The sequence below is a fragment of the Calonectris borealis genome, chromosome 15 (assembly GCF_964195595.1).
Source record: "Calonectris borealis chromosome 15, bCalBor7.hap1.2, whole genome shotgun sequence".
In the NCBI taxonomy this organism is placed as follows: Eukaryota; Metazoa; Chordata; class Aves; order Procellariiformes; family Procellariidae; genus Calonectris; species Calonectris borealis.
Window position 1 is genome coordinate 22,625,626 of NC_134326.1, and position 23,862 is coordinate 22,649,487.

The following is a 23,862-nucleotide window of genomic DNA, read 5'->3' on the forward strand; positions in this document are numbered from 1 at the left end:
ATTGAAAACTCAATCCAGTTTAAAGAAATCAGGCTGGGAGCAATATAAAATATTCTATTTCCTTTAGGATTCTATCAAAATAGTAGTTTTCTTCTCTGGATGGGAAACTCCAAAAGACTACTTTATTTTTCTATCCCTAAACCTAGCAAATTATTAGTTTGCTGCCAGTTAACATAATGGTTGTTCAATGTCTCCATCTGCAAAAGGAAACTTATTAAAAAGTTTTTGAAATGGCAGAATCTCACTCTTTTGGCAATTTATTTCAAATAACCACACGCACAGAAGAGCTTACATGCATTTACATACATTTACTTAAATATATATCTATATGTATGCATACATACACACATATAGACAGCATTAGGAAGTCTAATCTTCCGTCCACTTCGAAGGGTCAGGGTCAGAGACACAGCCCTTATCAGCGTGCTTGCTGGAAATGTGCTACAGGTCTCGTGCCTCCCACAGGCGTTCTTGCCCCTTGATCCTCCGTTAGGAAGCAGGCAGCTGGACTGGATTCTCCTCAACAGCAGCTGCCAACTTTGGGAAAGCGAGGGGACCAGCCGCCGGTCCCCTGAGCACACCACGCACCACACGCCGCGTTAGCCTCCCGACCATCGCTCTCCTTCCTGGCGTCGGGTCCCCCCAGCTGCTGCGCAGCCAGGATGCGCCTTTGACGCAGCAGCACTGTTGTGACTGGTTTGAGCTTAAAACAGGCCCTGGGAATTAGTGGTATGAAACCGGGAAAACTGCACGCCTCGGAAGTGGGAAACAAACGGATCTTTTTGAATCAACATCTTTAATTGCTTACGTTTCTGTCCTGTTCTTTTCTGGCGTTATTCCAGAGAAAAGAGTGGATCAAATTTGAAGTTATTTTCCTCTTCCTCACGTGCTGATGAAGCGTCACGGGAGATGTATCTTACAGGAGGCTGCCACACTGCAACCGAGTCCCAGCTTTGGGCAATGTATGCATTTAACAGTCCTCATCCTTTCAGGTAAGAGTCTCTGGTATTGTCCAAATCAATGAAGAGAGTGAACAGGGAAAGGCCAAATCAAAGGCAGGGATGAAAAGGAGAGGAACAGATGGAAAAGGACTGATCTGATGCGCCTGTACTAAAAACACCATCAACTAATAAATACATTGGTCAAACGCTGAGCTCAGATATACAAAGTCAGTTGTATAACCTTCATAACTCATCCTACTTTAAAAAAAAAATGTTTAGCTCAGACTGCTGAGCCTTATCTAACAAAATGGTTTTCATTTTATATCATTTTCTCAGGTTCCCCTTGAAGGCTGCAGTAAGTTTATTTATCAAAAAACTGGGACAGCTCCTCTGGGAATAAAAGAGTCATAGTCCTATCATCTACTGAAACTTCAGAATGTGCACATACTCTCTTGCATCTCCACTGAACTAAAAAGCCTGGCTGGCTGCACAGTTTGCTGAAGCCTTGGATCCCAAGTTCCAGTCCAGAGAAAATTTTTACAGCTGAGTTGCATAATATCCTGACAAACTGTTTATAATGGAAGCACTGACAGATCCTCAGCTGTATGGTTATAAGTTCTTTTTTCCTTCTCATTTCTGGTCAAATACTAATATGAATGAATGGCTTGGGGAAGAGGGTGATGCAATAAAATGGAATATAATGGTATTTTTCTGGGGGTTTCAGGAATATTTTTAACGCAAAAATCAAGATATAGACCAGTTAATCCAAAGAAACTGTCTAAGATTTTGGATTGTAATTTAAATATATATATATTTTTAAACAAGAAACAAAGATGTTATAATAGGAATAATCTAAAGAAGAGAAAACCAGAAGGGAGTGGTTTATATAGAGCATGATTTGCTAGGGAATTAATTTAGCATTACGTATGTTTTCATAAAAAAGACATTTCAAACCATAACAGCAGCTGCTAATACGGTTCATTTATCGCATAAATGATGTCATCCATTGGGTTTTACAAAACATCTTTCCAAGTAGCAACATCCCCCTCTCCCCCTCAGTCACTGCATCCAAAGCCCAGGGAAGCCAGGCTTTTTCAGCAGACTTCAAAGGACTTGAGTTCAGATCCGCTATGAGCGCAGCGTGACCCCCACGGAAGGATAACGGAGACCTGGAGCAGGTCCAGCATGGCGGCTGAGGGGTCGGAGCTGTCTGAGCCCTTGCCACCTCGCGCCTTCCCTTCACAGTTCCTCACGCCTCCCTTGACTCTCATCAAGCCAGCAAGCCCACCTCCGCAGACCTGACCTTCTCTCTTCGTAGTCCCTCTCTGCCGTCACGGTGGCAGCTGGCGCTCGACTCCCACATCCATCCTTTCCCTCGGGGCAGCCACAGCGGCCGTAGCTTGGCTTCATCTCCAGGACCTCACTGCTTTCTGCCCCCCCAGCACCAGGGAGGCCAGTCACCATCACTACAACAGCACTGATACAAACACAACCCCCCCGGCCTAACACGAATCGTGGGCGAGTGGAAATTTCCCCGTTTTTGGTTCTGCCACGCAGACTTGCCAAGAAGCACAGGGCAACCTGCAGATACTTCCATGACTTGCATGAGAACGGGGTTCGACAGTCGCAGAGCTGCCATGCAGGCACCCCAGCCCTGGCCCCTGCCTCCTCCCCTCATGCTGCTCAACGGCCTTACTGGCACTGATGAGCTTGCCCCACATCTTCAAGTCTTTCTCGTCTTCCCCTTGATTTTAAGGGGAACATCCCCAACTGCACACAAACACCCGTGAACACACGTGAGCGTGCGGGTACACGCAGACCCGCTCTCACCTTTCCTGGTGCACACATGGTCCCGTCCAGCGGAGGCCCTTTCTTTGTTTTGCAGAAGTAGGGGTTCTCGGGGTGGCTACACCACAGCTGCTTGCAGGGATCAAATGTGCGGAACTGAAACACAAGAAAAACCAGAGCGGACGACACTTTGAGAGAGCTCCCACTGGAAAAACTGCAACAGAAGGTGCAGCACGGTGGGGTTTTTCCTTTCCTAGCTGCACAATGCCAGCTGTTATCACTGATTCCTGAGGAGCACCGCGGTGTCTGTGGATTGAGCATATCTGAGCTTTCATGCAAAATCATCAATGACTCTGAAGTGAGATCCCACCTGCATTCGATGGAATAAGGTTGGGCAAAAACAGTTTTACACTAGTGACCAGAGGCAGACTGGGCAACGGGGAAACCAGTTCCCCTGGACAGCAAGACACACGCTGTCTTAGAGGAAGCTCCACATGGAGCTGCTTCATTTGGCAAATAAAACAAAAAATACTTGAGTACTCATGGGGAGAGGGAAACGGGCTGCTCAGACTGTAGCTCAGCTGTTGCAATCACCTTCTTAGGAGGATGGAAATTTGAGCTCAGGACCTTGATCCAATGAATAAATCGGCATTTTACCTACAATGCAAGAGCTTGTATAGGAGAGGATGAGAACCACCCACCACACAATATACTAAAACATGATGTCTGGACATGCTTTTGGCTATTCTGAACAAAGAAGAATAGAAAGCCTCCGTCGCCCAGGCTCTGGAGAACGGCTGCATGAAAAGACCCTCTTTGGCTGGGACATTCTTCCAAGGCAGCATCAGTGGGAACTGTGTCAAGACACAATACTACAGCTGATGCTTTAAAGGTTCTCATCCATTATCTAGAGACACCACTCAGCACACATATTCCTGCAGATGGGAAACAAAGCAGAAATGTTATGTGCTAGCAGCTGCCACACCAGCTGAAAATATCTCCTTCCATTTCATATTTTGTCCTACTTGAGGAGCTGGAGGTGGGGGGCACAGCCTTGCTGCAGAAAACTCTGCTTTCTGAGGCCAATCCACTGAGAACTGTATTAATCTTGCCTTGCTTTAAATTTAGACTTTGACTCTTGTTTTCCTGCTACAAGAGAGCCAACCCTGTCACCAAGAGTCCTTGCAAGTTGCTTTACTCGCCGTCACGCTTATTTTCTCATGCTAGGCATCAAAATGCATCACTGTTTCTGTAAAACTGGATCACAAAAGGGTACTGCCCCATGTTAGCACTAAAAGATGTGCCACCAAATCCATCTCCTTCACATCTGGGTGGGATTTTTGTAGCAAAATAACTAGCTGCCAGCAACAGAAGGCTCAATAATGCAGCAAGCTTGTTTGCTTGAAGTCTACAGCTATTTATGAAACTACAGAATAATTATTTCTGTAACTCCAGTTTAAAAAAAAAAAAGACAGAGATACTTAAAATAACATATTTGTCAACATTCCGTTGTTATTCCTTGCTCACAGCTAAGTGGGCACAACATCTTTCCTTGTGGGCTTCACTGCACTGTCCCTATTAAGGGCATTTCAGAGACACTTACAACACTCCTGGAAGAGAAACAGCAGAAGCCAAACTTAAGTACTCACAGCTGTGCACATCATGTAGCCCAAACCAAAATCAAAACGGCACTGCTCATTCATGGAGTAGTGAATTCCTGGCAGCTGTGGAAGGGAAGGCCAGTCATGTTCGAAGGGATCATCACGCAGACAATCATAGGAACTGCAACAGGCAAAAATTACAGTAACAGATGGGGCTGTGAGACTTGCACAGTGTTTGTGGTTTCAGTGCCTTTTTGTTCCAAACAAAACAGAGCCTATGATTTCTCAGACGCTGGTTGTGAAGAGCAGCTAATACTGCGATTACACTCACATTAACTTTATCATGTTGTATCCACCTTTGATGGAATCTATATATTTTTTTCTGAAGCCCTTCCATTGTAATTTCCATTTAGCCTGCAGGTGAATTCCTATCAGTCTCCAGGCTCCTTATGTGAAAGGAATCAAAGGACGAACCCACATGAGACCGAGAAGAAAAGAAAGTTTAGTTAATTTTCCGTTTGTGGAATTTCTTGCTGCCTCCAACTGTCTTCCAAGTGAAGTTTTAGAAGCAGAAGCCAGGGTAACCACACGAGATTACCACTAAGCTTGCAGTTTTCCTGTGTCCTTGCTGAGACACAGCGACTCATTTACAAGCATGTGTACTTCCCTGCCTGCATTAAACGCTCATGTTCCCTCTCTGTTTCTCCTGATAGCTCTCAGCTCCATCCACAATTTGTGCCAAGTTTCCTTTCTGTGTGATGAACATGGGCGTTTCTCCTCTCCTCCTAAATCGTGAGGACAGCCTGTAACATACTAGAATCACGTTTGACTAAGTCACGTGGAGAACAGAGGGCGGATGCTAGTATCACTGAACGGTTAACACGGTATAATCATTGGTTAATTCACAATACCAACATGATCGACAGTATCTCTGAAATGTCTCCAAGTTATTTAACAGACATGAGGACACCATACATGAGTCTATTCTGGTAATCATTCAGGTTGCCTTGAAGATACCAATAGTTGAAAGCAGAATTTTGAGGTTAGATTTACTTCAAAGCAAACCATCATTCTGTTTTGTTATAAAATATTTTTAAATGGCTGTATTTAAAAGAATGTATAGCAGCCCTCTAGGCCAGATGATTTTTATTGAATGGCTAAAGCTCTAACGGATCTTGCTAATTGAAACAATCACACTTCTCCCACAATATTTTTATTCCTTATTGCCATACCTAAAATATCTAAGATAATAAAAATATTGACAAAAAGACTAACTCATGTTCACTTCATGTATTTTGCTGCATTTTTTTCCTACTTGTTTTCAGGTTTTGCTGGATATCCTAGTAGTTTCCCCATATTTTTCCATACAACTTGCACATAAGAACAAGGGAAAGATCCTTTCTATAAGGAGCAAAACCATGGTCATAACATCAGTTTGTCAGGGAACTCCAGCGCAGGGTCAGGTTCAAAGGGAAGGCAGGGGACATGGATGAAGCTGTTACAAGGACTGGAGAATAAAATGGCTTTTGTATTTAGGGTACATAAAGGAAAAGTGACAACTGAAGAATTAATTCTAGAACCACGCCTTTTCTTCAGATATCTATTAAAGTCAAGAAAAGCCCTGAGCACTTACAGGGCAGAATTTCCTCTTTAGGCAGCACCATCTTATCATTGGCAGGTACGATAAGCAATAAATGGCCCTTGAAGCCAAATTTGGTATCTGTAAGGCAGACACCACGCTGCTGGGTAGCATAGGCACTCCTCCAGCTAGAGGTTACATTAGGGAGGGAGGAAAGTTAGCAATGAGATTCGTAATACTGTCTTCTCATAATCCCTGAGAGGACAGCATATATACTGTCAATGTCCAGAAAATGCATAGATGTAAATGAAATGAGAACAATTTAAAATGAACTGAAATCAAACTAATTGAGAACTTTCATCATTATTTACAATCGATGGGAAAGCATCTCATTCCCAATAGGATGGGGGGGATTCTCTGTTTGTTTTATTCAAGCCCATTTGAGTAACTAACACAAGGAGAAAGCACAAAAGCTAGATGCAGAATTGTTCTTACATGCTTCCTAACCAAAGGAGAGAGGCTGCTTAACAGCTACTCACTGGAGATAGCGGTTCAGCTCTTGCTGGCTGCAACGGGACCAGTGGAAGCGATGAAACGCGGCTTGCACGAGGGGGGCCATGATGCTCCCCAGGCGGACTTCGTCCCCGCATCTGTTCCCTTGGCCGTCATGCTCCATGCCTAAACTGCCCCGCACAGGAAAGAGCCAGCACAGTTACATCGCAGGTGAACTCTGAGTGCCCAAGTGCTTTCACATCCCAAATGTCACCAGTGGTTGATTGCAACAAGGTTCTTAAGTCCCATGACCCTTGTCCACATGAGCAAAGTCATGAGAGAGAAGACAGGGTGAGACTGAAGCTAAGGAGCTAGTCTGTAGTAGCTCCCACATAGAAGCACTGATCCTTGAGAGTAGTTTCACGTGATTAGCTTAATCCACTTTCAAAATAGACTAAAAATGCCTTCTTTGGACTTCTGTGCACATCCATGTTTGTGAATAACTATGGCTAAATGAATCCATTTCTGGATTAAGGATCTAGGAGTGTTAAAAGAAATTAATTCCTAATCTCCAGGAGTATTAACAGAAATTTATTCATACGCCAACCTGGAGCTATTCAGGAGTTTATCTAACTCTTTAAAAATCACACCTTAGCTTAATTTGAAGTAATTTGCAATTGTAGACAAGTCCTTTGCATGGAAAAAAAAAAGACGCCACACTGAAAGCTAGTTTAGATTAGCTGCTGCTATTGCTCAGTCGCAATTCCACACTGTTTAAATGTGAAACAGCCCGGAAAGCGTTGGGTGCTTTCTAGAAAATTACCCCAAATTACAGATACTTTAAAATTTCTTTTTGGCTTTATTATGAATATATTTTCTCCTTCCCTTTGTTAGGATTTTATATTGCATTTTTTGTATGAGCACTGTTTGACTAACATGGGCGATATCTGTCCATAACTTAAACCAAATTAACAGATTGGGGCTGAATGCGATTTGAGGGATTACAAACATTCTTCAGTGGTATCTCTTTTAAAGCTCACTGTGTATTCTTTTTAATCCTAATTAAAAAATTCTGGAATCAAATACCATCTGGGTATCAATTCTATGTCCCTGTCTAATTAAGATACGTTTACAGTACGATTCAATAAACTTTGGCAATTTTTTGTTTAAAGCCCTTAATAATTCTGATACAACAAAGAGAAAAGGGCCCGCAGGCTTTCTAGGGGAGAACAGAATAGATTGAAGCTGTTCAGAAAAAGCCTTCTGGGAACTGTTGTTTTACCAAAGAGAAAATGGGCAATCAGTGGGTGTTCTCTCAAACAGGGAAACTAAAACGCTCTGAGAGAAACCAAAGCTCTGACAATTGCTGCCCGGTCATTGATTCTAATCACATCAATAAGTAAAATGATTGCATTTTTTAGATGAACTATACAGAACAGTTGTAACCTCAGTGCAAGGGACCTCGTTTCTGTACAGTATTGTATCCTTTACCAGCAATAACATATACAGATGATGTGCTTATTTAATATGGATTGTTTGCAAGAATCACGTATTCCACTGACTCAATGAATTCACATTTCATCATTATGAGTACTTTACATTTCCACCAGGAGACTATAATACATCATTCAATCTGCTTTCGCAGCAGCTCTGGAAGGTATTTTGGTATTAGTTCCTTTTTCCATTTGAAAAGACCAAAATATAAAGACTACAAAGAAAGCCTTGGGAGAGCTGAGATCTGAAGCCAGGGCTAACCCTGAATATTGTTTCTTAACATAAACTGCAGCTTTCCAATGTCACGGATATTTGTCAGTACCAAAGACATCATAAAGTAGGACACAGGATGTCCACAGTTCTACTCACACATGTCCAGTTTCATGAGCCACCACAAATGCAGATGAAAAACCATCTTCATGGTTGAGAGTGCAGCTTCGAACAGGATGACACATTCCAGTGACTGGAGCATAGCCTGTGAGAAATACCCCGTGTTCCAGAAAATGAACAAGTATGGAAAGGCAATGTGGCGAGAAGCTCTAGGACAAACATCTCTCTTTTGTTGTGACATAAATATAGTTGAAGTGGTCCTCTCAAGAGACCTCTGCCCCCCAACACTGAATAATGTGCTCCCTCATCTACGAAACAAATGAAACCAGCCTGCTGAACAAATTAAAACTATATTCCTGGCTCACCAAGAAAATGTTGCCACCTCTAGGACCATCCTGCAATTGCCTTCTCCAAGTGCACAAGGCAACAGGGGAAAAGGACACCACAGGCTGCTGTGTTACAGCTCACGAGGAGCTCGGCGCAGTTCCAGCCCTCAGGGAACGCGCGAGCAAAGCCCCAGCCCTGCGCTGACAGCAGATCTGGCCAACCCAAAAGGAACGGGAAAGCTCTGAGGTTTATCCCCTCCAGTGAACAAACCTGATCTCACAGGAGGCAGAGCCCTGAAAAAAGGAAAAAGTGGACAGCACTCGGCCCTGCTGTTCCAGACCTCTCCGTAACAATATTTCTTGGCAATCCTGCCAAGAACATGGCAACAGCTTTGGAGACTTTTAAACACAGTATCTATTCTTTAATCTTTGGGCATTTTCAGGACTGTTTACACAGGGATCCCATTTGCTTGGCTTCAGCAAGAGCAAAGAAGTGATCCAATAAATAATCCCACCAGTAAGAAAGGATAAAATAATAAGCGAAACAGTTACAACTGAAAATGGCCATATGCAGAGCTCTTGGGGAAAGAAAACATTGACCAAAACTAAGCAAAAAATACACAACTAAACCTTGCATAACTAGCCTTGCTAAGCGATAAACACAAATGCTGCTCAGAAGTCTTGACATTTACAAAACAGAACCTGATGAACATCTTACCTTGCATGCCAGATGGACCAAAATCCTGTCTTGTGAGAAAGATAGCATGGTCGTGATATTCTGCATGCCCAGTGTCAGGTTTCTGTTGCAAGTAGGCCCAGCGACACACATTTTCCAGACTTTGCGAAGGGTTCCCAATCTCTATCAGACTCATAGACTGCATACGCACAGGAAAAAAAGACACCAAGAGTTATTTATTAAAAGCGTCGCAATGTTTTTCCCAACTTGTTCAGGCACTTGAACAAAGATTCCATGTCCATTAAAAGTCTGTTCTTAATAAAGAGACAATTACACTTCAGGAACAAATTTTACTGGATCAAGAAAGTAAGAAAATAGCTAAAGTTCATGGTTAGATTAAATATAATTTCCGTGACATAGTAATGAGGTCTAAGATATAACAAAAGACAAAAAAAAAAAGGGTATTTTAATGACAAAACTGATATTGTATTGTGCACCGTGTGTCATTATTTCTATGCCACCCTGGCACCAGCTTGCACCATCACTTCCAGTCTGGATATAGAGTTTCCGACGGAGCCCGTGCCCCTGTTGGAACTGCAGCGGCTGTTGGCCAGCGGAGACTAACCCAGCGTGGGGAAGGGTAATGCCTCACGGCCAAGGGAAGCAAACGGCAACAACGGCAGACGGCCAGCAGCCAGCCCTGGTCCATCAGCCACTTTTGCCATGAAACCGAGCTGTTAGGGCTGTTTTGTCAGACCTTTGAACACTACTGGACGTTTAAGTGGAAAAACTAAGTGTGCTTTTTTCAGCTGTGTACTTTCAGAAATGGACTTTCCCTGTGCCTGTCTTTTAAAGTGCATTTTCTTTATCCCATTCCATATCTGAAGATCGTTCAGAAGGTACCACACGTAACTTCCCACTGGGGTAGGCCATTCTCCCCATAAACTGCACATTACGTGGGTGGTGCGCCCACACGGCTTAGCTGACTCAAATGAGCTAACGTGTGTTAGGTGCAGTGCAAAGGACAATTCTCCTGAACAAGAAGGAGAAAGGTATTTTAAAATCCAACTACTACATTTGCCTTTTTTCGAAATAGTACTTTCTTAAGAATTCCCAGCTAATTTTACTTAGTACTGTGCATTGCTAAGACTTAAGAAAGCTTATTGTATGTGGGATGCTATAAAATGTATGACTAATTGACCCATCCCAGGCCTTCCAGGATGTGTAAGAACTACATATGTGAACCCTGGCTTTTCATTTGCAAAATTTATATTACCATGACAACACTGTAATCATAACACAAACCACTACAATTTAGATGCTATACTGTACTGTAAGCATTTGTCATTCCAAAACCCTTAATGTAGAGCAAAACGTAGCCTGGGCCAAAAATAAGAGAGAAGTAATATAGTTCGTGTTTAAATACAGATGTATTTGACGTGTCCCCTAATTGAGTGCATGATGGAGTACAGAGAGTATTGCCTACATGAAAAAGAAAATCCTCAAAGGGTTGTGGAGGAACAACTGGAATTGATAAATGAAAAGTCTGCCAAACTGAGGTCTGATTTTGGCAAAACTGGGATATTACAATTCTGCAAATGTTCAGAAAAACAAATTAATAAACCAAATAGAGGCACAGTTTGGATTCTGATACCACTGTGGAATGAAAAAGTTGTAATTTAAACCCATGCTGGATCATACTGCTTCCAGCCGTAATTCCCTTGGAAATTGAACTAATAACTGTATTAAAATGGTGGGACAGTTATTGCATCTTCGTATATTTATAAGAGCAGACTTAAACAAACTTTGAATGACTATTACAGGGTAAAATCCTGGCTCTTCAAGCAAAAATCCTATTCATTTAAACAAGGTCTGACCATTGTTGAGGTCTTTAATAACATCCATCAGTGGTAAAACAAAAACAAACAAGCAAACAAACAAAAAACCTATCTACATCATCTCCACCTTGTTCTCATTTCTCCAAAGCTTCACAAAAGAAATCAATCCCTTCAAGGAGCTCAGTGAGAAATCTTACTGCAAGATTCAAAAAGCAAAGAATGCTGTAAAATGAAGTTGAAAAATCTCAAGTCATGCGTACCGTTTGCTAATAGTTTGTTGTCTCATAATGACCTCATTCTGTACATTCTACCAAATGAGAATCATCACATCTTATAAGATGCATCGATCAGAAAACAAACCAAAAATATGCACTACCAACATGCGCTTTGTTTAAGGGTATCCAAATATTTGCAAGACATCTCTGCATGAGCAGCAAAAAAGCACGGAATATAAAAAAAGCAATAAATTCTAAATCATCACTGGTTTATAGCTCTCCTCTGTCTTATGTCACCTTCTTCCCTATCCCCTAAACTGAAACCTTTGCAGCGGACCCCAGCACGAAAGCAAAAGACTGGTCTCCGAATGAACTAACACAGCAGCTTGCAGCACTTGTCTGATGAACGTCGAGCCTGCCAGAGACCAGATCCGTCTGCCGCAGCGCACCCAGCAGCTCCCACGGTTCGGGCACTGCACCGGCGACTGGCGTGAGCCGACAACTGTTCTCCCTGCATACGGAAGTCCAGTCTGAGAGCAAAACCACTGGTTCAGTCCAAGAGCATCTCGATGCTTATTTATCAAAACAGTGATTTTAGAATTTGTCTTCAAGCAAACAAAAGGAGAACCAACTGGTTAATGTGGAGCATTGTGGGGTTTTTTGCATCCAACACAATGGGGAAAATGAAGAAAATCCCCTTGGCATGAGAGGGCAAACTGAGAACACACAAGTCTATAAAACGTTTCAGCTGGCGGCCCAACTTCTTTGCCAATGACACAATTTTACATCAAAAATGTGGCACGTGTAAAATTGAGTCTTACTACTCTTTAAGTTGGGCAATGATGCATCCAGTAGGAAGTCAATTATTTTAAGTGTCCGTGTGCTACAGATATAAATAGCAAGTCGGGGCCCTGGGTCACTGAGGAGGACTTCCAAAGAGTAAGAGGAAAAACTCAGTCTACCTGCTGAGTACATAAAGTCCACTGAGCACTCAGGCTGCTAATCCCTTGTCTTTCTTCACTGTAATGTAGCAGCCTGAAAAGAGAAACCCACTCGATTCCTAGCAAATTTTCACCCAAATTCCCACTTTCTGCAATTTGTCAAGGACTTCCAAATCAGAAAGGTTCCAACAGTACTAACAGTGAACACCGCATGGCCAGGGAACTGCCGATCTGGGGTTCAAGTCAACCTCACCGTGCTACACAATTGCACTGGTTCAGACCAAAGAGCCATGTGAGCCATGGTCCTCTCCTGACAGTAGGCAATGGGATGCCCAGAGAAGGGAATTAGAGGGTTATTTGCCTCCAAATAACCTCCAAGGCTCCAGTGTCTTTGGATCAGAGGTTTCCTGAGCCAGACTCATCTTTATATTGCATTTTTATTCACTTTTTCATCTGCCTTGCCTTTAAAGATAAATGCTGCTGTTCTGCAAGAAAGGAGCTTAGGAAATCATGGGACCAGGCACAGCTTGTTACTAGACAGGGCAGATGTAATGTTTTGGAAGGGTGTTGTCCAAAAATTTACTCTTGTAGAGATATCAGATAACACTTGATAATATTTTCTGGTGGAAATCAATGGGGAGCTGCCATCAGACTCTGAAAAGCCCTGCCCCTTATTAAATGGACAAAGCGAAAGGAGAAAGAGAAAAGAGATGAACTGTGTACAGTAATAAGGACTGTAAGTAAAGGTCAAATCCCTCTTTGTCAGACTTCAAACAGAGAAAGTTTGGGGGCTAGCAGGCTGCATATGGAGAAGAGGTGTAGGTGTTAGTGTTGGCCAGCAAAGGGCCCACACTGCCAGGAACATGCAGGTCCCGCAGCTGGCTAGGAGCTCCGACCTGGCTGGGAAGGACCTCCTTCCAAACAGGACAGCAGGCCTGTGGAGAGCATTACTCAGCTGATCAGCAGGAAAACTGCCAATGGAAAGAGAAACTTTCCTTCTCACGGCAAGAAAAGCAAAAAATCTGCGGGATTTCAGAGAACTGCTGATGGAAACAGATAGAGATGTTGGCCAAGAAGTGGAAAGGCCTCAGCTAGGAGAACATCCCCCATGCAAGAAGACACCACAGAGGGTTACAAGGACAGTCTGCCCTAGAGAACCTGCCGAGATCCTTGCTCTGGGAAACTCAACATCTACTAATGCCTTCCATTTTCCTTCTTTTTTGGTTCTGCCTTCATATCTTCTCTACTCCCTTCCTTCTTAGGAAGCAGCAGAAAAAACTAAACAAAAATAGACAACTGAGTTGCAACTACCATTCGTACAAAGAGGCAAAGCAGGGCAGTAAGAAATGGTTGAAAGTCATTACTACATAGACCCAGAGGCCTTCGAGCCTTCTTTGTCTTGTCTTTTGGGAAGTTATCAGTGTTATGTTCAGTTCTCTGTTATGAAGACACTCAAGAACAAGAATTTATGAAGCTGACTGGAAGGTCCTTCAAATACTTGTGGAGATTGTTTGGAAAGTAAGAAATATGTCAATTTATTTTTCTTTAACAATTTCAAATACAAAGTTATCTTAGAAGAAAATGCAAATTTAGCCTATAGTCTACCCAAACTTTTAAAGAAAGTTCAAGTTGCTAGTACGTGTGAAAGACACACTGGTATCACACATAGAATGGCAGCTTTCCTTAACCAACTGTTTTATTTATCTGCCATTTGGCATAGCTGGGTACAACTTTGAAATGGTGTTGATGAGTAGGTACTTGATGATACGAACACAAGAAATTTAGGCTGGTCAGAAGCTTGCCGGAAAAGGACCTTTCCTAACTCATCCATTAGGTGGTGCTCCAAGAGTACCAACGGGGAAGGCTTTGCTGCTCTTCAGTAGCTCCAGAAGGAGCAGAAATATGCTTAACTTGATAGGCTTCAAATACTTGATAGGTAGCAAAAGTTGGACCATAGCAGTGCACACGTTCGGGAAAAAATTTAACATATGACTTTCCCTTCTTGAATGTGCAAAGTCTCTACAAAACACAGTTTACATTGCTTCTACTTGGCACTTCTATTGTTCATTGTATATTGGATTAGATCTTCTATATTCTTCTCTCATCCTGAACAAGACACGCAAAAAGTAAATAAATACAATTATTGAGTGTCCATGGTAACCGAACTAACAAAAATAGCTCATTCAGCAAACTGTCATTTTGCATTCAAAGGATTTGTAAAGCTTTCTTATGGCAGCAGTTTGTAAACATTTTTCAGTCTCTAATTCTGTATAAATGTAAGCAGATTAGGAATACAAAGTACTGTTTATGCTATCAGCCAGCTCTACACTCTTCAAGGTCCCAACAAAACACACTGGGAAATGATAAGTTATGAGTCTAATATATAAATAAGGCAATTCAACAATTGACCCAGATAAAAAATAACAGGGACAATATCTTCTTTCATCTTTATCTCCATCCTAAACATATGAAAACAGTGCAAAAATACGAACAACAGCCAAAATGCTATATGCCTTGCAACTCAGCCTGTGAAGAACTGGTTACTGGAGATGGCCAAAGGCTGGGGTCAAGAACTCCATCTTCAGACACGTTTGTATAGCACACCGCAAGATCAGGGCTTGATTCCCGCTGATGCTTTCAGGTCTTCTGCATCTACTACTGTCAGTGGAAAACTAAGATACCCAACTCACATTAGTGACCTTCTAACACAAGAGAAGGCTCGGAGGCATCTCGTCAATGTATATAAACACCTGTTGGGAGGGCACTAAAGACAACTGAGCCAGATTCTTCCCAGTGGTATCCAGAGAGAGGACAAGAGGCAATGGGCACAAACTGAAATATATGAAATTCCATTTAAATGCAAGAAAAAAAACTGTAAGTGTTATTGTAGTTTTACCATAAAAGTAAAGGTTGTGGGAAAGGTTGCCCAGAGAAGTTGTGGAGTCTGTCTTTGGACATATTCAAAACCCGAGCAACCTGCTCTAGGTGACCATGCTTTGAAGCAGGGGGGTTGCACCAGATGATGCCCAGAGGTCCCTTCCAAGCACAGCTATTCTGTGACCCTATGTACAGCTAACTATCCCCTTGCCTTGCCAGGCCAACTGCTCTCAGCCAGAGTCTTTGCCTCTTCCCGGGACAAGCAGAGATGAGGGGAGCACTCATCCCTTTCCCTCCAACCAGGATCAACAGCAAAATGGTAAGGACAGACACCAGATTTAACGGATAAACCTGGCTTGTCCTTCCATCTCAGCTATGTCACCTGTGCCACCCTTTGGGAAACAGAGAGAAGAACCTGGCTCAGATCGAACCACCGCTTTCCATCCTGGCTGAACCGCAAACATCCTCCCTCATTGCATCAAGCTTAGATATGAAAAGGTCAGATGGCAGAGATAAAGAGAGCACCATTTTATGAAAAGATCGAAGGTAAAATCTTGTCCCAAATGAAGGCAGCAGGAGCTCTGACATACACAATTGAAAAATCCTTCTCAGTTGAACAGTCCTGTCCTATGAGATTGTAGGCATCAGCCCCATACTACCTTCTTCCTGAACTGCCATCTTAAAGCCATTTGGGTTTTCTTCCCTCCCCTAATCTTTTTGAAAGGCGCTCTGCCTTGGTGGTCAGGTTCCTCTTTCAATTTGCCCAAGTTAACACACGGCCAGAGCACAACCACTTGTTCTGGAACCAAGACTGGTTTATAGATAACGTGGGTTTTCTCTCCCTACTGGTTGCCATCCCAGATGCGTACAGAGCAGACACAGCATCCCTCAGCCTCTCCCACCCTGTTCCAGTCTGAATGGGTGACTCGAGCTGTGCATGTTGCTCCAAAGGAGATGCAGGGGTGTCCCGCACTGCCACGTTCACATTTCCCAAGAAATAACCCTCATAAATCCTCAGGTGGCTGCATTTATTGAAACCCCTGCAGTTCCTGCAAAAGTCTTTTTCACTGTCTTAATTACACCCATCCCAGCTGAAGTGTGTGCCTTTCTCTGCCACTGTGCAAGGGCAGCTCATCTGCACACAAAGTCACCATTGTCGATGGACAGAGCGTGGGGCTGGAGCCAGGAATTTATGAGGTCTTATCCCCAGCCTGCCAGTGGCCTTCCGTGTGGCCTTGGAAAATAACACTTAACGTCTTTGTTTTTTTAGCTGTAAAATGGGAATAATAATCTTTATTCATCCACCTCAAAGAGGCGATGAGAGGATTTTATGCAGTGCTCAGGATTTAAATGTTTCCAAACAAATTTTATAATAAGTAGTCAGGGTTTTTAAATCCATTCTCAGCTCATCTCTTGCCACCTCCTCTGCACTTGGTGATAGTGGTTGCTTTGCTTATTCCCCCGAGTCTTCTAGAGCTAGCTGGATTACAGAGCCGTTACAACCAAAATAGGTCTAAATGGAATAATTTGCCCAAACGTTGAATTATACTCATCTCAAATGTACCCGCAGTTTCCAAAATTTGGAACCAATCTTTCTACTACTGAAATCAAAAAGGCAGAAGCGAGCCAGCTCATCTTTTTCCCATTTGAAGAAAAATGCACTACACGTACCCTGTTTACTTATTTGCAGTATCCCAGCACATCAAAAAAGCCTGTGACTTCGGGAGTCAATGTAAAGAAAACACCGAGAAATGCATGGTAGCTTCCAAAGCCACCGCAGATATGGAGCAGCCTTTGCAGGACACGTTTTTCTATCCTATGGATGGAATTGATAAATGAGCGGGCAGCAGCCAGGCATGGTCAAAGCCTTCACACCAGCCCCTCTGGTATGTCAGATAGAGTTGATCATTTGTTTGAAGTACTAAGAGAAAAGTGGGCGAGTGAGGAAAGGGCTGGTAGCTTCAGCACGCCCACCCCAGACACAGCACAGCCACACGCTGTCCTCTCCTCGAACACACCAGCCAGCCAGCGTCCAAGCCTGGGGCTCCTCGGCAGGTCTCGACCGCAGTCTAAGTTCAGAGTGATAACTTACACAAAGTGTTAATTCAGTAAAGCCAGATTGTGTCAGATCTTTTGAATTTGCCCCTGAAATAATTCCAACATGTGATCACCAAGGAACATCATTCGTTTTTTCATCTTACCAGGGCAATTAATGCAATTACCGAAATTATTGAAACTCCTGAATGTACAGTTGCCTGTGTTTGAAAATACTAAAAAATAAGTACATTTCAAGGAATGGAATACCTTCAAGCAAGAATCACTGAAAAGCTGGTTGCTATGCAACTCGAGTATTGTCCATATTATTCTTATCAACAGATGACATAGTGTATAAAATAATATAATCCTCTTCAAAAAAGAACACAATACAGTAGAAGGCTGTTCAGGGGTGGAGAATTGGCAATAGCTCAGAGTGCTGTCATAAACCTGACACTGATGGTACATACTTCATCAATTACAGAACCATAATGTAATTATTATGATTATTTAAGTGGCACCCTTGATAATATATATAAATTGCCTACAGTGAAGCAAATGAATCTGAAGATACCAGCTACATGCTTTCAAAAGAAATGCTTACTCAAACAAGACTGGGATAATATTTTTACATTGTGAAGCCAACCAGGCTGCTTCACTCATGCACTGCCTTAACTTGTACATGCCCCCTTCCTTTTATTATGTACTTTGAATATATATTCCTAAAAATTGTTAGTGCTGGTGTGTTTTAGTGGGATAGTAGAATATTGAAGGCTTTGTTCTAATTCCTCAGAACAGGTTCAGAAAGTAAGAACTATGTACCTTTCCTCTCTGCTTTTCCACTGCTAAATAATCCCAACCCTCCGAAGAGAAACCTCCTCACCTTCTACTCCCTGGTACTAGACCTCTGATCAGGAACTTTAAAAATATGAACATAAAAAGCTTTATTTTTATACAGCCAGGGCATGCAGGCACCCACACTGTCAGGTGGATGAGCTCTGAAATGATACCTTTTACATTAATTTTACTTGTTTCAGAAAGCCATAAATTGCCTTTCATGTAAATAAAAATCAGATACAGAAATGCAAGAAAAATTATGTTCATGGTTATTTCGGGCAAGCTTGTGATACTAGAATTATTCCATTTTATGCCCTGCTGAAACCAGCAGGATAACTCAGGAACTAAAACATCGCCCACTGCAGATTACGGATCTAGAATCCAGAAGCAGGCTATCCACAAGCAGATTACACAGTGCTACCTGCAACAGCTATTTTTGTGATGTGGCCAAAGACCAAGAAGTGAAGGTTTCTGTGCTCCACCCCACTCTCCTCTCTAAAGATTAGTATGAAATCGATAACTTTCAAATTATCAATGGACAATGCTTTATTCATCACAAGAAAATAAAGAACCTTAAGGTGAAATGAGGTCTACCGTAGCTATAATCTGCCATCAGAAAAATAGCAGAAATTATCAGAGTTCAGACTACTGGTGCAGATCTATAGAGCTGAAGATGGACACGCCTAACAATTATGAAATACTTATGAAATAAGGACAGCAAATAAGTGACTAGCCCATGTGCTAATTCTGCTGGCTCCTACCACTACTGCAATATCAGAATTTTTTGAGAATTATTAGTCAATCTGCAATCCCTCAAATTGCTGTCATTACAGAAATCACAAGGATATTCCATTTATTTTGTAATTTAATGTTAACTACACACACCATGAACTTTCGATCACAAAATGGCAAATGTGACCTTTTTTACCTTTTATTTTAGGACATGCCTAATGCCCTGTTCCTGTTTCCATGGAATTTGATGTTGATTTGGCAAAAACAGGACACAGGTACTGAGCGGTTCAATACTTTTGAAAACCACTTAGCATTTCATTCCTCTTTACCCGAGTTTTGCCTGTAGAGTAACCCCTTCCATAGAAGCAGCAAGAGAACGCTTGGTATTCTTAACTACAGATTTGATGTGCAGAGCTCTTGCCTTCTGGACCCTATCCCACAGAACTCGCACTTAAATTTAAGCACATGTGTAGTCCCACTAATGTTGAGCCCAAGTTTAAATGAGTTCTTGGAACGCGGCTGTAGCCCTCAGCATTTTGCAGAACTGATCCAGTGTTTATTGTTACTTACATACAGTTCTACCGCAACACCTTGTGTTTTCTTTAGGAACCAAAATGTTCACTACGTTTCATGGATTATTCCAAACAAATCTGAAAAGATAGACTGCCAGAGCTAAGCAGCAACTTAAAATTACACGGGGAAAACCCAGAAGAAATTGAAATTGTTTGAAATGTGAAGTTCAAATGATAAACAAATACATATAAACGTAAAAGTTCTTTATATTCATAGACCGGTAAGGACAACGTATGAATTAAAATACAAAATGGATACATGTCACCTGTAACTACATTGTTCGTAAGAGAGTGAAATTCAGAGATATTGATCTCCTCCATTTAAATGAACGTTTACTTACCTTGCCGTAGCTCAGCAGGATTATCCTCACCAAGACAACGTTAATGTGAGCACCCAGGGACTCATCATGATAAATTTCGTTAACCTGCAAAAGAGTTCAGCTCTTTAACCACGGTACTGACAACAGGTAACTATGCAAGCAGTGATACAGCAGTATCTTGTACGCACTGTCATTAAGCCAAAGATCACTCTGTGATCATATATAAAATGGGGAAAATTCCACCAATGCGAGAGGAAGGATTTTGTTCTCTAAACTCTGTTGTAGCCTCCCAACAGGCCATAATTCAGCAAATCATTTAAAATCAACACATCATCAGAGACTTCATATTAACAGGTATTTAAGTGCCAGCCTAAACGGACTGAGGCGTACCATAGTGCACCTACACGGTGCAGCTGAGCTGGTCTAACAGCTCCTGTTGCTAAGAAGGAAGATTCCCAGCTCCTCCCTACCTCATCCCAGCTGCGTGTGCCCGCTGGAGCCCAGAGCACAGTAATCCAAGCAAAATCCTGAACAGCTCTCTGCTGGGCAAGACCATGCATGGGGAAGGGGACGAGTGAGCAGAGGGAGATGACCTCTCTCCTGAGAGCCATTTGTGGGGTCGGCTCAGCTGCACCCTCAAACTCTTCCATCTGGGACCCATCACATCACACTCTGACAAGAGCATATACCTCCCTCCAAAAGCACGGTCGGCCACATGGGCTGGCTTTATTGTGTGTCAAAAAACTAATCAATGTTCAACTTTGCAAGTAGAACAAAAGCTACAAAATGCCAGCAAATTAAAAACCGTCTTCTTTTTTTATGCTAGAGCTACATAACTGAACATGCACACAGGGAAATCACCCTGGGAACACTGAAAAGAAAACTGTAAATATTTAGAGTAGAAAATGAAATGTGGATGTGTAAAGATTACTTGGGAAACACTGCTACAAGCAGGCTAGGTAAATATTAACTGTCAAAGAGGCTGATTTAGGTATTCGGTGATGAAGACGGCATGAGACTCGGCCTCATTTTAGAGGTTTAGCTTTACAACTTAGAAGAGGCAGATGAGATTCCCTGCAAGGCAAGTGTCTTTCCTAAAACCTTGGTAAAGGTTGCACCAAACTGGACTGCTTTGCTGGCTGGACCTAAATTTCACCTATTCCTACAAAATAGATTCATTACTACAAGCTAATAAGTAACCTTCAGAAAACCTTTCATTAGAGACATAGCAAATAATGTCCTGTTTCTTCAATCAGCCCTAGTTTTAATGGCCCATCTTTTACTTCTGTAAAAATCATTAAAACTAAATACGTCAGTGTAGGTTTTGCTAAGCAACCCCCATTGACATTTTGAAGTGAGTTTTCATTCATTTTATCAGTACTTCTGGATATAAGAGCCTAATTTTACGCCTGGTAGAAGTCCAGGTTTTCAGAAGTCCTGAGCGTCCTGCGCTGATGGGAGGAGACAGCGTGGCTGAACCGCGGCTCCCGGGGCAGACTCGCACCCCGCAGGGCACCTGCCCGGGCAGCTGGAACGTGCTGTGGGATGCCCGGGACCCAGGCTCCACACCGGGTGATGAGCAGATCCTTGGCCGGCAGACGGCGGGTGAGGAGCCCGTGGCTATGACTGGCCTCATTGGCTACTTTCATTGAGGTGTAGAAGCAGCTGATCTGTTCAGATCTGCTTCGTAAACAATACCTCTGGAAATGAGATCATTTATTTACATGTCTAAGTAAGACCTTAGAAGACTAACTTTATATACCTGTACTTTAAAAAATCTTTTACTTCTACTTGAGGACCATTACTGAACAGGGATTATAAAGAGGTAAGACATAAATATGCATTTTGCTTTACAAAAATTCTTTTACCCAGGAAAAAGACCGTTGCGTGTTGTCAAGGGAGGCAAGGATATTAATTTGCCTCACTCTTTGTGTGAAGAAGGGAGCACACACATCAAGGGTATGAGGCTGAAATAAGCTGTAAATTACCTATACATGAAACGAGTACTGAACAAAAACTCCTGTGTATAGAGGACAGTAAACACAGCATGTAAATAAGTATTTAATTAGTTCATAAAGCACAATCCAAATTGCTGCACACCGCTTTCTCATTAACTTCCAGAATTTAACCTAAGCCTCTTCTAACAATAGTTGAGTAACAGAACAACCGTATCGCTGTTGCGTGCCAAAATGAAACTTGGCTGGAAAACATTGATGGAACAGAGCTGAAACACTGTTTGACTGTTCATGCAAATGACATCTAACAAACAAACTGTGAATGAACAGAAAAGCACAAGCACTGTAAAAGCTGCTTGGTTCTCTTGGGATACTAGATTTTCTGCAAGACAGTGGGTCAATTCAAAGCTCTGGGTCTTGGTTTCATTAGTGAGGATGAGTCCAACCTCTCCTCACACAGCAGCTGCACTGAACCCCCTGCGCGCTTCTCCAAGCTAAACTGTGCTTGACTAGTAGCGTCTCCCTGCACATAGATAATACGCTGAAACAGACGCTTTTCTTTTTTTCAGCCTGGCCTAAATTGCACCTATTTGTTTCAGGAAGTTATTAAAGATACGAGATCCAAGCGACTGAGCGTTGTGCTCTCAGACGCTCATGAAAAGCGCACCCACCGAAAGGGCCTCCGCAATCCCTAGCTCAGACTCTCCAAATTTCCACCTGTTATTTCAACAGGAAAGCAGAGTTAAGCTGATGCAGTTCCTTGTACGGGGCACAAAATGACCAACCAACCTGAGGAATCGGAAAGCTCCAGGCTCTCATCCAACACAGCTGCTGAAATGTTTGTTTCAAAGCAGAGATAACCGGAAAATGGATATGTATGTTCAGATGTCTGTGTAATAAATATACACAGGTGTGAAAATGATTACATGGTACTTTTACAGCACTGCATCTCCATGTACTTCAGTAGGACATCCTGGTTCATATCAACACAAGAAAAATCAGAGTCGATCTCCTGTTGTTCTTAGATCAGTAAGTCTAAAATTATGTTGCTGTGTAGGAAAAGAAAGTACAGAGACCATCCCAAAATGACAGCTCCTGAACTGAAGGCAGTGAATGCATTAGATCTTGTTAATGTCCTACAGTGATTCAGCATTTACAGAGCGTGATGAAGAAGCCTGGGTAAATCTCAAGGAATTCAAAGCACAGTGGAATATTGTAAAGAGACTTTCATCAAGCTATTGTAGTTCACAAACTATTTTGGGATAACTTTTGGTTTATTTTATTTTTGGTTTATTTTTCTGGGATATTTCAATCAAAGAAAAACATGCATTTCTATTTAAAGTTTCTGTTTAGAAATCAGGCTGGCACAGATTGGTGCTACATAAGAAAAACAAAGACCTTATTTATTTTTTTCTTCTGTCCCTCTCTGCTTACTTTATAATTCTTCTGCCCTGAGCGAGTTTCAAGTCAGCACAGTAAGCTCGTAGAATACATCAAAAAACCCCAACTAAAGACAAGCTAAGCATCTGTGAGATGCATCATGCTTTGTAGAAGCACTGCAAAGTTTTTATTACTGAGCAAAGCAGGGCCCAATCCCAAAAGGGAATTTTGAAAACTGCTGTAAAACAAATAGTAATAAACAGCCTGCAGTTTTGCTAGTCTTGGTGCAGAGCGGGTTACCTCCTGATGTAGCTGGCAGGATTTTTAGGCACAGTCAGGTGGTTCCTTGAATCTCTAATTAAACCAATGCGCAATAGGAGAAAGAATAATCTGCATATTTTGGCAAGTCATCGGCAAAACTCATTCATGCAGTCTGAAGGAGTTCCCAGCCTTGCAAAGTTTGTTAGTATCTGCTATGCAAAAGACAGCCCACTTCATCACAACACGGCTCCATCCCGCTGAACCGTGAATCATCGCGGCCGAGTTCATCCCGAGGCGCAGCCTCTGCGGCTCGGCGCACGGCCCGCTGCCTCGGGCTCCCTGAGCACACACCTCTGACGGACATCGTACAGTTTCAACCTCTGGCTACCGTCAACCTCAAGCGGATCTGACCCAGCTACAGCGGCCATCAGAGGGCATATCCAGCCATTTGGAGAGGGCACAATGCAAGATGCAGTTTATGCATCTGGCTTTGCAGCCACCACAAATTGCTGATCCATCCAACCCAATTAGTCTACTCTTTGATCACCCAACATCCTTACGCAACTACTGTTGCAGAAACCACCGATGGCTACGTGCTCTCGGGCAGAGCGGGGACCGTGTGTGGATCTCTGCCAGAGCGATAGTGGAGGAGCTGGAGAGCATCAGCGCCTTC

General features: G+C 42.6%; 1 protein-coding gene across 1 annotated transcript in view; it reads right to left on the reverse strand.

The window, feature by feature from the left end:
- The window catches only part of ADAMTS2 (ADAM metallopeptidase with thrombospondin type 1 motif 2), a 184,116-nt gene that overhangs the window by 25,737 nt on the left and 134,517 nt on the right, over positions 1–23,862 (reverse strand). Inside the window, exons 6-11 of the mRNA XM_075164857.1 lie at positions 19,615–19,698; positions 9,270–9,426; positions 8,265–8,370; positions 6,449–6,592; positions 4,379–4,511; positions 2,772–2,885 (exon numbers count right to left, since the gene is read on the reverse strand). Coding sequence (XP_075020958.1) covers positions 2,772–2,885; positions 4,379–4,511; positions 6,449–6,592; positions 8,265–8,370; positions 9,270–9,426; positions 19,615–19,698 — 738 coding nt within the window. The remainder of the gene's footprint in view (positions 1–2,771; positions 2,886–4,378; positions 4,512–6,448; positions 6,593–8,264; positions 8,371–9,269; positions 9,427–19,614; positions 19,699–23,862) is intronic.